Here is a 16,554-nt window from a genome sequence, read left to right as displayed (position 1 = left end):
CCGAAGTAAGTGGATTTCATGATCAAATGGTTTGAGTATGCATATGTTAGAGAAGAACATTGGGCCGCTAACTAAAGCCATGTATCATGGTGGAAGTTTCAGTTTGGACATACAACCTCAATCTCTTATGAGAATATTAACTATTGTTGAATGCTTAAGCATTAAAAAGAGGAGTCCATTATCTGTTGTCTATGTTGTCCCGGTATGGATGTCTAAGTTGAGAATAATCAAAAGCGAGAAATCCAATGCGTGCTTTCTCCTTAGACACTTGTACAGGCGGCATAGAGGTACCCCTTTGTGACACTTGGTTGAAGCATATGTCATGTGATGATAATCCGTGTTTCCGAGCTAAGTAGAACAAGGTGCGAGCACTATTAGTACTCTATGCATGAGACATGCAACTTGTAGGAAGTATTATGCATAGCACATATGAATTATTACTACCATTGACAAAATTGTTTCTATGTTTTCAAAACAAAAGCTCTAGCACAAAAATAGTAATCCATGCTTCCCTCGCGAAGGGCCATTCTTTTACTTTATTGTTGAGTCAGTTTACCCACTTCTTTCTATCTTAGAAGCAAACACTTGTGTTAACTGTGTGCATTGATTCTTACATGTTTACTTATTGCACCTGTTATATTACTCTATGTTGACAAATATCCATGAGATATACATGTTACAAGTTGCATTCTACTTAGAATTTATTGCTTATGAGTTAGCTCTTATGCAACTCTTATTAATACTTTTTTGAAAGTACTATTCATGAAAAGTTTTGCTATATGATTCATTTGTTTAGTCATTATCTTTGTTAGCAATCTTTTGTTCAGATCACTCCATTCATCTCATATGATTTACAATAATGTTGATCAAGATTATGTTAGTAACATGTCACTTCAGAAATTATTTGTGTTATCGTTTACCTACTCGAGGACGAGTAGGAACTAAGCTTGGGGATGCTTGATACGTCTCAAACGTATCTATAATTTCTTATGTTCCATGCTACTTTTATTACAATACTTGAATGTTTTATACATACTTTACAGCATTATTATACATTTTCCGGCACTAACCTATTAACAAGATGCCGAAGTGCCAGTTGCTGTTTTCTGCTGTTTTTGGTTTCAGAAATCCTAGTAAGGAAATATTCTCGGAATTGGACGAAATCAATGCCCAGGGGCCTATTTTTACACGAAGTTTCCAGAAGTCCGAAGAGGAAACAAAGTGGGGCCACGAGGCGACGACACGCTAGGGTGGCGCGACCCAGGTGCTGGCCGCGCGGCCCTGTTGTGTCGCCACCTCGCGTCGCCCCCTGACCTACCCTTCCGCCTACTTAAAGCCTCCGTCGCGAAACCCCCTGTACCGAGAGCCACGATACGGAAAACCTTCCAGAGACGCCGCCGTCGCGAATCCCATCTCGGGGGATTCAGGAGATCGCCTCCGGCACCCTGCCGGAGAGGGGAATCATCACCGGAGGGGCTCTACATCATCATGGCCGCCTCCGGATTGATACGTGAGTAGTACATCCTTTGACTATGGGTCCATAGCAGTAGCTAGATGGTTGTCTTCTCCGCTTGTGCTATCATTGTTATAGATCTTGTGAGCTGCCTAACATGATCAAGATCATCTATTTGTAATGCTACATGTTGTGTTTGGTGGGATCCGATGAATATAGAATACTATGTTAAGTTGATTATCAATCTATCATATATGTGTTGTTTATGTTCTTGCATGCTCTCCGTTGCTAGTAGAGGCTCTGGCCAAGTTGATACTTGTAACTCCAAGAGGGAGTAATTATGCTCGATAGTGGGTTCATGCCTCCATTTAATCTGGGACAGTGACAGAAAGTTCTAAGATTGTGGATGTGCTGTTGCTACTAGGGATAAAACATTGATGCTTTGTCTAAGGATATTTGTGTTGATTACATTACGCACCATACTTAATGCAATTATCTGTTGTTTACAACTTAATACCGGAAGGGGTTCGGATGATAACCTGAAGGTGGATTATTTAGGCATAGATGCATGCTGGATAGCGGTCTATGTACTTTGTCGTAATGCCCTGATTAAATCACATAGTAATCATCGTTGATATGTATTGAATCTTTATTTGTCAATTGCCTGCCTGTAATTTGTTCACCCAGCATGTTAGTTATCTTATTGGAGAGACACCTCTAGTGAACTGTGGACCCCGGTCCATTCTTTTACATCTGAATACATTCTACTGCAATCATTGATTTTATTGTTCTTTGTAAATAAACACCATCTTCCACTCGATACGTTTAATCCTTTGTTTTCAGCAAGCCGGTGAAATTGACAACCTCACTGTTACGTTGGGGCAAAGTACTTTGATTGTGTTGTGCAGGTTCCACGTTGGCGCCGGTTTCACTGGTGTTGCGCCGCACTACACTCCTCCACCAACAACCTTCACGTGCTTCTTGGCTCCTACTGGTTCGATAACCTTGGTTTTTTTCTGAGGGAAAACTTGCCGCTGTGCGCATCATACCTTCCTCTTGGGGTTCCCAACGGACGTGTACATCTACGCGCATCAGCGCCCTACAACGTCCCTAATCGCGTGGTGAAGGAGGAGCCGGCGACGCCCGTCAATCCGAGGCGCAACGGCAGCGGCAGCGGCAGCCGGCGGCAGCAAGAGAGGCACGGTGGCGCCCTCCTCATCCCGAAGCCGGAGGTGAAGGAGGAGCCGGACGAAGCGTCGCAGGCGGCGCTGCTGGCGGAGTACGAGCGGCAGCAGCGGGTCATCGCCAGCAGCGACGACTCCGAAGACTACCCAGGGCTGCGAGCGGCGTGCTTGGCGTCGATGAACGACAAGGACGCCTGGAGGGGCGACCTCGACACGGCGATCGCCATTTAGTTAAAATGGACGGACGCGGCCCGCGCTATCATGGTCTAGTTTGATATTCATCATGTCACAAAAGCAAAGACAATACTCTATTTATCTTAAATCTAGTATGTGGAGTTTTCTCCTACTAGAGGAGTATTGGTGGGATGTGTTGCATACTCAAAATCATAGGACGTAATGCCCATATGACTATTTATCAAACACATAATGAAGTTTGATCAATACTATGCATTTCTTGAATCCTTTTTTATTCCATCATAAAAGAGTAGACAAGTGAAACCATGAACCATTGTCCATTTTTAATCATAAGAAACACCTTTTACGTACCTTTTACAATTCCAGCACTTAATTAATCCTAAAATACAAAACCCTTTATCATACTTGCATTTTGTTCTTTCATAAAGTCTACACCACTACCATCACCATACCTCTTTACTTTTTCACAACATTCACTTTACCTTTTCTATTGCATTTACTTTACTTTACTTGATGCATATTTACTTTATTTAATACATTTTATTATTTGTTTTCAATTCTAATACAAAATTGTGTGCTTGAAAACCACTTGGTGGAGTTGGAGACACAAGGCAACAATATTTTATTTTGTAGGTTGTGAAGAGGAAAGAAGAGTACAATTCTACGTGTTTTCCCGAGAATTCAATATAAATTCTCGAGTCACCCTTGTGGGGAAGAAGCCCTTCCTACATCACTTTGCGCTTGGATTCCCAATGAATTGGTATCCACGTAGTTCGGTGCCATCAGGTGGCCACCGGGTCATCCCTTGTTCATGATCGGATGTGCTCGAGGTCGACACTTTGGGAAATTCACTGCATAGGTCTTACTCGCCACATCGTGGCAGGTGGCCTGACTCCGTCCTTGTTATCGATGACATCATAGTCACCGGTTTGTCAGTTTGTGCCAGGGTTTTTTCGTTCCTCCTTTTTTCCTTCTTTTTTGAAATGCATTTTGAGATTTTATTGGTTTCACGGGTGCTACCGGCTTGGTAGTTCCTAGTTGGTCTGTCGGGGATGTACTCTGAGGTTCCGCAGGTCACCGACGGCCGCGATGTTTCGCCGGAAAGCCTTTTGTAGTTCTCATTAATTGCACAAGGATTGAATGAACCCTTTATGAGAACCATCATTGAATATGATGGAAAATAAATATACAAAATAATTAGAAAATATTTTTAAAATCTAAATAAATAATTGAGTATGTGACATTTATTTGCACCTAATAGAGAATAATGTACCTTACAATATATTTTGATATCAACATTGACGTTGGGAAATAAATGCTAGATAGAGGCGTTGTGTGCACCGATGACTTAAAACGAGTGGACACCTTTCAAGCACACGACTTGGATCGTGTGCATGTGCGGAACACAGAATGTAGCAACCCAACTGGAAACCAAAAAAAAAAAAAGATACAAGCGTTGCATGAGATTTAACCATGATTTAATCTACATGATCACAAGTATTTAATATCACATTGAGGAATATATGACATAATTTTTTTTTTGGTGTACATAAGTTTACAAAAAATAAATACAAGTAAACATTAATTTAGAGATATACAGACAATTAGTAGTTGATCAATATCAACACTTTATTGCGGCTCTATCCAAACTAATGCTACAATGACATACCTGACATAAATAGACGGGATAAAACAATATCATATATTTACTAATCGTGCATTCTTTTATCATACCTTATAAAATACCATAAATAAATATGGCGCATAGTGCTTGCTCCTATATAAAAAAGCATTAAATGCCAAGTTAAAAAAATATAGTGTATACAAAAGTGGGATTATAGCATTTAAGAGCTAAAAACATATGTGAACATTAGTTACAAGATATGCATACATGAAATAAAATATTAAATCAATAGCCATGACTTGAGGATGGCCCTATAAAATTCTCTTAGAGGAGATAGGTAGAAACAATCCGAAATAGGTGAAGGAAAAGCATAAAAATACAAGTATTCTCTTCTCAAAAAATGGCAGTCATCAGTACCAAAAGAAGGATAGTTATCTACAAAACTGCAATTGCTCTGTTCTTCGTTGTGCTGATGTCTTCTATGTTGCCATCCTGCCGTGCAAGTATGGAACAGTTTCGTTGTTTAAAATTCTCAATTTTTTGTTGTTGTTTAGTATGAAATTTGCATGCCTGAAAGAAAATTAATTATAGCTATTTTCTTCCATTTTATGTTTATATACATGATACACTATTGTTAATAATGTAATGTATTTATTTTGTAGTTGGAAGTTGGGAATGTAAAGCCATGAAAGACTGCAATGCTTGGTTATGCGTAAAAGATTGCAGAGAAAGAGGATTTGGTCGTCATAGCTTTAGTTCCAAATGTACTAACAATTTGGATGAGTGTTGCTGCCAAAGTTTGCGTGTGATGCCAAAATGACATCATCCATAGTTACCTTGTTTGTGGAAAACAATGTTGATGAATAAAATCGCTACATGCAACTGATCAATATGCATTTAGCGCATTGATCTTTGTTCAATAATTTGTGTTTTTATTGGGCTGTCTTTTGCCTATTTTTTTATTCCTATTCCACGAAAATGAACGGGTTAGAGCATCTCATGCAGAGCCCGTAAATTGGGCAAAACCAAAAAATAACTGCCAATTTACGGGTTTCAGTTTAGAAAATGGCGTAGATCAGTCACCGTAAACGAGCCAAAACCGAAAAAAGTTTTCAGGCCGAGACCGAAAACCCAACTCGACCTGTATTTGTAGGGGCTGAATGAGTGAACTGAACACGAACCCCTACTAGTGGCGCGCTGAAATTTCAGATCAGCCCAACTGCTTCCGCCGGTATAGTCGATCACCAAAATCCAACCAATTTCCGGTGAGCTCGGGACGGGGTGAGCTCGTTGACTGACGGGGCGACCTTGTTGGTGGCGTGGGGCGGCGCGGGATGAGCTTGCAGCGGGCAGGGCGAGCTCGTGGGCGGGCGGGCAGGCGCGGGGCGGAGCGGCGCGCGGCCGGGCAGGCCCGGGCGGAGCGGTGGGCGCGGGGAGGGGCCGGGCGGCGCGCGGTCGTGAAAGCGGGGCGCCGGCCGGGCAGGCGCGGGGCTGTGCAGGCGCGGGGCGGGGCCAGGCGCGGCGGCCAGGGCGCGGGGCGGACGCGGTGCGGGCCGGACGTGCTACTGGCTGGGGAGTGGACGGAAGGAAGAAGAAGACAGTAAAAAAATTAGGAATATGGAATATTTAAGGAATATGCTGTTTTACGGTTTTCGTTTACGGGCGCCACCAATTTTTTACCCGTAAACACGAGTTCAGTGAACTGAACTCCGCGTTTTCAGTTCGTGTATTTACAGGCTCTGCTAGAGATGCTCTTAGTATCGTCGTGTATCATTGGATACACTGCTTATAGGCCATTATCCTCGGCTCAGTATCCCACACAACCGGCAAGTTCTGAAGCAAAATTATGTTGGAAAAGGCTTTGAAAACTTCCAGGGCCACCGAAAATTCGATCATTCTGGTGGAGAGTGAGTTAAGGTTATATCCCAGTGAAACAGGTTCTTAAATCCAGGCATATGGAGAAGTTGGCTTTTTGTGAGGCATGTGGCAAACAAGAGGGGACAATTATGCATGCTCTCTTCGGCTGCATTTGGGCAAAGATCTTTTGGGATGAATTAAAAATTACGGCGTATGTTAAACTGCCAAATTTTCACCCAAATTCTTAGGCTATGAACATGGTTGATAGCAAGGCAATGGCAGAGTCACATACAACTATGATTCTATGTGGCTGCTGTTTAGTGTGGCAAGAAAGAAATGCCAGGAGGCATGGTGGAGGGTGCAGTGTCATGGACTCGGTTCGGTGGGTAATGCAAACCACCCTCGACCTTGCACATGTTGGACGGGAAAAGTTGAAGAAGGTTCTGAAACCAAAGGCTCATTGGACACCGTCAGATGATGGAGTTATCAAAATAAATACAGATGCCAGCTTCTACGACCGGTCGATGTCAGGAGGCACTGGATTGGTGGTGCGCGATCATCAAGGTAACCTGATTAGGGCTCAAGCCCTTTGGTTCGATCATGCAGACATTGCGTTATTGATGGAGGCGCTGGCCATACAGGAAGCTGCAAGACTCGCTCACGAGAGAGGATATACAAATGTTGTTATCGAGAGTGACTCGTCAGTGGCGGTTAAAATGTGCAACAACGATGATCAGAATAGGTGTAAACTGAGATCCATCTTTCAGGAGATAAGAGAGATTAGTAGGGCTTTTACTAGTTTTAGCATTCTAGCTATTGGGTGGGAAGCAAATACCGCTGCTCATTTATGTGTTAAGCAAGCTAGTTTAGATAGGAGGAGATGTCTGTGGATTAATTATAATCCAAGGTTTCTTGCTCACACTATAGAGAGTGATTATAATCCTATCGATTAATCAATAAAACCCTTTGATTCGGGAAAAAAATTCATGTAAGAAGTTGTTAGGGCCAAGCCTGTCATGCCGAACACCAAATTAAGAGATAGTAAAACTTAACCACCTAGGGGCTGTATTTGGCATTTTGGATCAACGGATCCGGCCATCCAATATTCTAGATCAACCAAGTAATCACAAACGGTCTCCACTCGTGTCTAAGTCGTCCACTCATGTTAAATGCGCAGCAAACCATTTTAGGGCTGCTATGAAGAAAACTAGTTAGGTAGCTCCTGATTAATTAGGTATCGTTCCCGCAAAGTAGCCAATCGCTCAGAGCCAAACTAAGGCTAGGATCATCCTTCGCGCCGCTGCATATCTACGCGTCAGGTGGTTGGTAAATATTTTTCTTCCGCGTGATTTCCATGGTGTCAATTGCTAAATGGGCGCTGCGTCTCTATTAATTTTACATACATATGATCTTTTAGGCGGCTGTATTTCTCCTTTTACGTATAGCCACTTAGAGCATCTCCAGTCGCGTCCCCCAAAGCGTCCCCCAAAGAGATTTGGGGCGCGCCGGACAAAAAAAACGTTCCAGCCGCGTCCCCTAAAGCCCATTTTTGTCCAGCGCGCCCCTATACGGTGTCCGGCGCCTCGAGCCCGTCCCCGTCCCACAGGGGACGCACCGGGGACGCCGGACACAACGAAAAGCGAGGCGGAGAGTGGCGGGGCCGACCCGTCAGCGGCACAATTAATTTAAACCTAACCGTCGCCTACCTCGCGACGGAAGTTGATTGGCGCGCAGCGACGGTGCAGTTCCCGCTAGAGGGCGCAGCGACGCGTCCCGTCGCGCCTAGCTCTGCGTGCCGGCGTTAATGAGCGCCACCGCTCATCCGCCTCCCTCCGGCCTATAAAAGGGGCGCCTCTCATCGTCTCTCTCACACACAAACCCTAGCGCCTCTCTCCCAAATCCTAGCCGCCACCATCTCTCAACAAGACTCGACGCTATGTCTGGTAGAGACGGAGGCCGACCTCGCGGCCGCGGCCATGGTCGTGGTCGTGGTCGTGGCCGCGGCATAGCTGAACGCTCGCCGTCGCCTCCCACGCCGTCGTCTTCGTAGGAGATGGACGCGGAGCCGGACGTCCTGTTCGAGTTCGTCCACGTCCTTAAGGGCGACCCGCGCGGCATCCAGAGGCTGCCGGACTCCTTCGCCGAGTACGTCGGCGGCGTACGCCCGCGCAAGATGCATCTGCGAGAGCATTCGTGCGGCTTCTGCCGGTGGATCGTCGACGCGATCTACGACGCGCGCGGCAAGATGTACCTCAACATCGGCTGGGAGAAGTTCGCGCGCCACCACAGCCTCGAAGCCGGCTTCATCCTCGTGTTCTCCTACTTCGGCAATAGGGACATGAGCGTCAAGGTCTTCGACGACAGGCGCTGCCTCCGGGACTACCAAGCCGACAGGGACTCCCATGACGACAGCACCGACGAGGAGGACGACTGAGTGTTGTTTCTTCGCAGCGAATACGTGCACGGAGGTTTCTGCCTGTTCGCCTCATTGGTAGAACCAACAAGGGCACCATCTTCCCGCTGGATTTTCCAGTTTAGGTGACTGGGTGTGCCCTCGAGTGTTGTTTTTTAGCAGCGAACACAGGAAACCTTCGATGCACGGCCTAGTTAGGTTTAGTTTTTTTGCAATATTTTATATTTGTGTCCACCATGGTTCAAACTATGTATTAGTTTGTGGAAAACCATGTTCCAAACTATGTCTTCGTGTAAACCACGTTCCCAATTATGTATTAGTTTGTGGAAATTGAAATAAAAATGCCAAGAAAAAATATTTTAAATGTTTAGGGGCGGCGTTTGGGGGACGCGGCTGGGGAGCGACGTCCCCCAAACGCGGCACGAACAAAACACGTCCCCCAAACGCTCAATCCGGCGCTGTTTGGGGGACGGTTTGGGGGACGCGGCTGGAGATGCTCTTAGTTCCTAGTATTGGAGAGAAAGATGTTAACGTTGTTGCTAGCGATCGGAGATAAACGCCTAGTGCTGCTACAAGTAAGGCGCTTAGGTAAAAAATACGATTTTATGCTATTTACTTCTTTTCCGAAGTGTCTAGATTAGTGTCAATAGTTGTACATGCCCTTATTAACAAGTGCTCTTGTAGCAGTTCACACAATAGTATACTCCCTCCGATTTTATTTAGCTCGCGTTCTGTATTTAGTTAAAGTTAAAGTTTACAAATTTTATTAAAAATATAATATAAAAATATCAACATTCATCATATCAAATACATATAATATGGTAATATACTTTATGACAATTCTAGTATAATATATTTTACATTGTTGTTGCTAATATTTTTCTTATATATTTGATCAAACATTTTCAGCAGGCGTGATTTCCCGTGTCCGCGCAATAAAAAATAGGTGGATCGGTATTCGGTAGACAGAAGTTTGCACGTTTTCTCTGCTCAACTCGTGTCATTTTATATGTATATTTGTAGAGTTCATCATACGATTCATCGGACGCCGAGTACGACGTAGAGGAAGAAGAGAACATATCCATACTATTAGCATACCGCTCCGCCAAGAAGCCAAAAATAGGTGGATCGGTGTTCTGTAGACAGAAGTTGTGGAGAGAAAGGATTGAAGGGCACGAGAAGTAGATGCGGTCGTATTTCAATGAGAATCCGAAACTTCCCGAAAGCTATTTTTGGCGGCGTTTTCGGATGAGCATCAACTTGTTCGAGCACATCGCAACGGAGGTGACCAAGTATGATCGATTCTTTGATCAATGAAGAAATGTCGCTGGAGAACTTGGTCATAGCACATATCAGAAGGTGACAGACGCCTTGCGTAATTTGGCATACGGTATACCGGCGGATCTAGTTGATGACCACTTGGCCATGTGAGAGAGCACTTCTATCATGTGTGTCAAGCGCTTTGCTGGCAATTGTGAATGTTTTTAGATCCACATACTTGAGAGCCCCCAATGCTCAAGACACGGCAAAACTTTTAGAGTTCAACGCCGACCGGGCATTTTCAGGTATGCTTGGCTCAATTGATTGTATGCATTGAAGTTGAAAGAATTGTCCAGCGGCATGGCATGGACAATTCAAAGGGTACACGAAGGATGCCACTATAGTTCTTGAAGCGGTCGCCGATCATAAGACTTGGATATGGCGTGCATTTTTTGGAGGTACCGGCATACTGTTAGCCGGTAAGGTCAAGATACACCATAGAAAGAGGATCGAAGAATGAATATCCGACATACTTTAGTGGAACCAGAATAGGGGTTCGGCACAGGTCCAACGGTCATGTGCCTACCCCCAAAATCCACTCTCAGGTCATGCCACTACAGACATGGAAGAGATACGAAGAATATCTTCATGACGAAGGCGATCGCTCCATTCCAAGGGAGGACAGACTATACCTGGGCATGGGAAGCCCGGCCCGAACGGCCCGACCCGACCCAGCCCGAAAATCCCGGGCCGGGCCGGGCTTTTTCTCTCTATCGGGCCGGGCTCGGGCCAACATTCTTCAGCCCGTAACTAAATCGGGCCGGGCTCGGGCCATAGAAAAAAGCAAATTACCATTAGATCGGGCCGGGCCGTCGGGCCAGCCCGGAAAAAACCGGGCTTTTCGGGCCGCAGGCCGGGCTCGGGCCGAAATTTGCTGAAAGTTGGTCGGGCCGGGCCGGGCTCGGGCCAAGGATTTCCCGTCGGGCTTTTTTCGGGCCAGCCCGAAGCCCGGCCCGGCCCGAGAAATGCCCAGTAAGAGGACAGACCACGCCGATGATGAAGTGAACAGTGGTCAGCGAAACAGTGGCAGAAGGCCAAGTTAGAGAGTACCTCACGGGTGAAAACCGAAGCTACACGCCAAAGGCTGACGTAAGCTCATATCCATAATATGTGGCTTTAACCCATGCTAAGGTTTCGCCCTTGTAACTTGCCTCCCACTATATAAGGAGTAGCAGAACTCCCTTGCACGGGATGACTCCCCAGTTCCTCTCATTCTCCCCCTTAGCGATAGCAGTTCATCTTCTATCTCTCGCTATACAGCTTGAGGAGCGCCATTGTAGCTCTCATATGCAGCTCTTATACATCTCAGACAAGCAGGAGTAGGAGTTTACCTCCTCACGAGGGCCATGAACCTAGGTAAACCTTGTGTCGCATGTGTGTTATATCATCCCCTCCTCCGGATCCCCCGGGGCATATCGGCCCCAACTTAAGCCTATCCATGGCACCTGTTTATTCACCACGACGACAAAAGATATATTGACCCTATATATTTGACATACCAAAAAATATTGTTAACAATTTTTTCAGGAAAACTATGGAGTCAATATTCCATCTATTAAATTATTTCTTCACTAGAAACATCAACATAGAATATAGCCTCATACCATATTCTTTGAGATTTATGGGTCTGCAAAGTGCCTTCTTGACTGAACTTAAGAACTTGTGATATTTTGGTTTCTCAGCTAAGGCGATTGATGCTTTCCTTTCACCTTTGATTGGGCAGGGTCAACCTGTTAATGTCAGGAGCATTTGCATTTTTTTATATTAAAACACTCACTAAGTTCGAACCAAGATGTTGCATCCATTCCATATATGTATGATCCCAACCTGCTCCTCTCCCGACCCCACCCCTCTCCTCTCCCGACCCCCACCCCAACCCTAACCGCCGCCTCCGCCGGTAGCGCCGTCGGGGCAAAGACCCATGGGGCATGGCGGCGGCGGGGCCCCTTCCTCGTCGACGTGGGGGACGGCGGACGGGATCTCCTCCTCGACGCATACGGTGGATCGGCCGGCGCGGATGATGATGGGCGGCGGTGGCTCTGCGCTGCGGACCCCCTCCTCCCGTAGGCTCTCCCCCACAGCACACCGGCAGGGGCTGGTGGTGGGCGGCGGCCAGGCCCTTGGCCTGCGCCATTCCCTCCCCCCGCCTCTCGGCGGTGAGTGGATGCGATCTCGGGCTTCTTCCGCGACACGTGGCCGCCCGGGGCAGCAGCCTTGAGTACGACGGTGGAGGTGGCCCTCTTCTTCGCCGGAGAGGGTCGACCTGCGGTTGGTGGTGGTGGATCTATCGATCTATCACCACGTTCCGGCGGCGAGATGGAGAAGCATGGAAGCCGGCGATGGTGTCGCCGGTGGAGGGTTGGAGTGGCCAGCCCAGGATGGTCGCCGACGTGGGGGTCCGACCTGAATAAAGGCAGCGGTCCTAGGGCATCTCTTGCATGAAGAGGAAGACCTACCGGAGGCCTAGACTCGCGATCTGGCCGGTGTGTTGAGTTCCGGAAGGCTCCACCGGCGAATGTAACAGTGCTCTTTGCCTGGAGTTTGCTGGATCGGTGGTATTCGGTCGTGCGCACCCATGCTTTTATTTCGACCGATTGGTTCTGGAGGGAGCGACGCGAAGCTCTTTTTCTGTGTTGACATCAAGTGACTATGGATCCATGATGAAAGTCGGAAGAAGAGAATTTCATGAAGGCCGGATGGGAGGACTAGCTAAGGGAGGTTCAAGTCTCCGCGCTATTGAGGGATTTGCTTGGTGTTCCGGGCTTCACAGCAGCGGTATGAAAGTGGGGGCGACAACACAGGTGATGTTTAGAGTCCTACCTTTCAGGGTGAAAACCCAAGGTCTGGCCTTAGCTGGTTGTGCCTGGCAATGACCTTGTTGGAGGCATTGTTTTGAGAGCGGGGACTATCTTCAGGGTGAAAACCTAAGATCTTTGATCAGGCCACGACGGTGTTAGAGCACTGTTTCCTTCTTGGAGGCGTCGTTTTTGGAGAGTCTGTATTTTAGGTGTTGTCTTGGCGGTAGATGTATTGTTGTTGTTAGGCCCGAGATACTGTAGCGGGACTCTTGTTTCTTAGTTTTCTTTTCCTTTTTTTTGGCTGTGTGCATCCGTAGTACCATTAGGGTGGTGCGTTGTTGCAGAGGTTGGGTGTAATTGGTATCTTTTGATATTAATATATTCTCTTTATCGAAAAAATGTATTTTTCGTATGGTGGAGACTAGTTAAGTTTGTGTACAAGGATATTTGCAAAAAAAATAGTTTGTGCACAAGGAAAGATCTTTTTGTTTGGATCAAATAAACTGTGGGCTTTACTCGTTTGCCCAAATGGAGCACAATTACGGTAGATCATTTGTGTTCCAAAATATAGCGAGTTAAGCACATCCATACCACTGGATGTAATTAACATAGCACAACTCATGAGGTCTCAAAATGGTACCCAAAATACATTGTACCACAACACTAGGTAAAAAAAAAAAAATCGAAATGGGGGCAGCCCCAGCCTCTGCATTAAGTGATGCATACAGCCGCTTTTATTAAGATTCGAACCAGCAATACAACACTAAGTAAATAGACCAGCACGCTTCTTCCCCGACAAGGGTGTTTCAGGCTTATCATCAACGCAACTTGAAGCAGACCGCACCAAGTGAGCAAATGAAGTATAAGGCGGTAGCCTCGATTCCCATGAAATCAGCCTAAAATCACCTCTGGGTAAAACAACGTGACCTTCTCGTGCTATCAGGTCCCCAAACATAATCCTAGGCAGACCCTCTTCTGGAACATTGGTCATACTGTTTGCAGACTTTACAATGCGTGATGGAACTGGAGACAAGATGTATCCACCGATCAGGTGCACAGGGTGACCTCGGCTAAAAAGTTCATGTGGATGCGCCCCGAAACGAGTGTTGTTAGTCTGGGCTGTATTATGCTACTTGTTTGGTCAGTGTGGCCTGAATCTTCTGTCCTTATGTGTTCTGTGGGGTGTGTCCTAAACATTGTATCTGTTTACGCCTCAGGGCTTTATTAATTTAAAGTCGGGCACTCTGTGCCTTCGGTCTAAAAAAAAAAATAGGGATAGCCAGAAATGGGCACTCAGGTTTTTCCTCAGCGCATCAGCAAGCACATTCGCTGAGATGAGTGACCCTCCCAGCACCGTGGCAAACTTTTCTACCAACGCCGCTAGATGCGGGTGGTCGGTCGGGTCCGCGCTTCCGAATGAGAGCGTCTTAAACAGGTAGCTGAACTCTTCTAATGATAAACAGCTCAGAGAGATAGGCTTGACGGTTCCAAACTTCTCCAGGCTTGCGTTTCTTCCTAAGATTATCACCTTGCTTCCTCTGTCCATGTTCGTGATAGAACGATGAAATGTTGCCCAATCATCTTCATCTACATCTGAAGCAAACTCGATCACCACCAATGTCTTCCCTGACATCCATTCATGGTCTGTTATTCTGAAAAGATCGTCCCCATTCAGGTGCAAAACCATAGAAAAGTGAGAACGTACCCTCTCGTCGTCGCATACACGGGCGACAAGAGTTTTCTTCCCAACTCCATTGCCACCAATGACTGGAAGCACGGACAGAGGAGCAGGCGAGTTGTGTTCCAGCAAGAACCTCATGATCTTCTGCTTCTCGACATGCCGACCAAACATGAAATTGTCGATGTAAAGATAGGCGTCATAGGGCCTGCGGGAGATGCGCTCACATCCGCCCAAAAGCACGGTAAACTCCACCATGTTGGCAACACCAGCCTCTAGGTTTTGCAGTGCACTCTGTAACTCGGAGTTGATCATAACCATGTCTGTAGCTCTACTACTATCGATCGTGCGAGAACGTTTGTAAGGAGTAGAAGAAACAGATAAGGCAGATGAGTCCCATACCGGTTCCTCTGAGAACTCCCTGTGTTTCATGGACCTGATGGTGTCAAGCACATGATGGCCTCGGTACATGGCTGCCGCTAGCGTCTTCAGCTGCATGAGCATGCATGAATTGGCTATGTATCGCGAGTCTGCCTCCTCGATGACCATGCCAACTCTCAGCAAGAGTTGTTGTAGCCTTTTCAGCTGCTTCTCTTCCGAGCATGCGCATCTGGAGTGGTACTTGTTGGCGAGGAGTGAGATGAATCGGCTCACGAGTTCACCTGTTACTGCAGATATAGCAAGCTCCATCTTGAATTCCTTCAATCTAACTATCTGAGTGTTCTAAGTTGTAAGCTAATAATGGAGTCCAAGGGAGGCCAGAAGGCAGGAGGAAATAGCATAGTACTGAACATGGCCTAGACAAGTATAAAAGCATCATCCTTCACATGCTTCTGGATGGGTCTTGTAACTGTTGCGTCGATTATGTTTGTCCCTACTACTGATTTGCTGAGCAAATAAAAGGCTTGAAGTCACCATCCAGGACCAATCTAGATCAGCGTGGAATGGTAAGCAAATAAAAGGAAACAGTGATACTTTGCACGTGCCCTTTCCCCGTTGCCAATACAAAGTTGGTCTATGTCCAACAACCGGCTATTGACTTGTTTGGCAGGAAACGCCAGCAGCCTGCACCCTCTCTTGAACTCCATGATTGCTTAGGGTATCTTCAATGGGATGACGCATTTTGGATGTTTAAATTGTTCGCGAGCGTCCGTTTGCGTCTGGCGGACGAGCGATACATCACAAACTCCAGGATGCTGGAACAGCTCAACATGCTTGCAGAGGCCCTGTACCGAGGCTACTTTGCACTAGGGGCGTTCAGGTACAGGTCACTCGAAGAGACTCCCATTGAGGAGGGGGAGGAGGTGGTTAGCAACTCATCTCCTCCCAAACGTCATCGCACGTTTCATGGTAGTGTTAGAAAGAAGAAGGCAACATACCTTCTAGAGTTGCAAGGTGCGTTGGAGAGCTTAGAGGATGCCGTCTCTAGCATGAAGGAGTTTGTCGTTATTTTGGGTGGATTCGACCGTATGCTGCGTCGACCATACGACGCGTATCTTTACAACGACAACATCATGTTTGGACGCCACGCAGAAAAGCAAAAGCTCCTGAACTTCTTGTTGCAGCACGGCTCTCCCGGTGGTGCACCGGCTGTCATCCCGGTCATTGGTGGTCCTGCAGTTGGCAAGAGGACTCTGGTTGCCCATGTATGCAAGGATGAGAGGGTTAGCTCACACTTCTCTTCGATTTTGCACCTGAATGGGGATTCATTTTGTAGAATCGCAGACCACAGCAGTCTCTTGTCAGGAAAAGTATTGTTAGTTATTGAGTTTATTGCCCATGTTTACGAGGAGATCTCGGCCAAGTTTTGTTCAACCCTGGCAGGCATGGACAGTGGAAGCAAGGTGATCATTGTCAGCCGGTCTAAATGTTCAGAGAAAGTGGGAACAGTCAAGCCAATCTTCCTCAACACCCTGCCATACGAGGAGTTCAGCTACCTCTTCAAGACATTCGCATTCGGGAGCGCGGCCCCGGCACAGCACCCGCAGTTAGCATGGATAGCAGACGAGATTGCCAGGGAGATGCAGTCTGA

The 16,554-nt window shown here is 46.6% G+C and overlaps 1 protein-coding gene across 1 annotated transcript; it reads right to left on the bottom strand.

Annotated features, from left to right (window-relative positions):
- Positions 1–14,366: 14,366 nt before the first annotated feature.
- On the bottom strand, positions 14,367–15,247 carry LOC124706177. Its single transcript, XM_047237830.1, has 2 exons — positions 14,550–15,247; positions 14,367–14,470 (listed from the first exon to the last, which is right to left on the bottom strand). Exons 1-2 carry the CDS (start codon positions 15,210–15,212, stop codon positions 14,453–14,455), a joined length of 681 nt encoding a protein of 226 aa, XP_047093786.1. The 5' UTR covers positions 15,213–15,247; the 3' UTR covers positions 14,367–14,452.
- Between the last annotated feature and the right edge of the window lie 1,307 nt (positions 15,248–16,554).

Source organism: Lolium rigidum, chromosome 4 (genome assembly GCF_022539505.1).
Source record: "Lolium rigidum isolate FL_2022 chromosome 4, APGP_CSIRO_Lrig_0.1, whole genome shotgun sequence".
Lineage (NCBI taxonomy): Eukaryota > Viridiplantae > Streptophyta > Magnoliopsida > Poales > Poaceae > Lolium > Lolium rigidum.
This window is presented reverse-complemented; position numbering and strand designations above follow the sequence as displayed.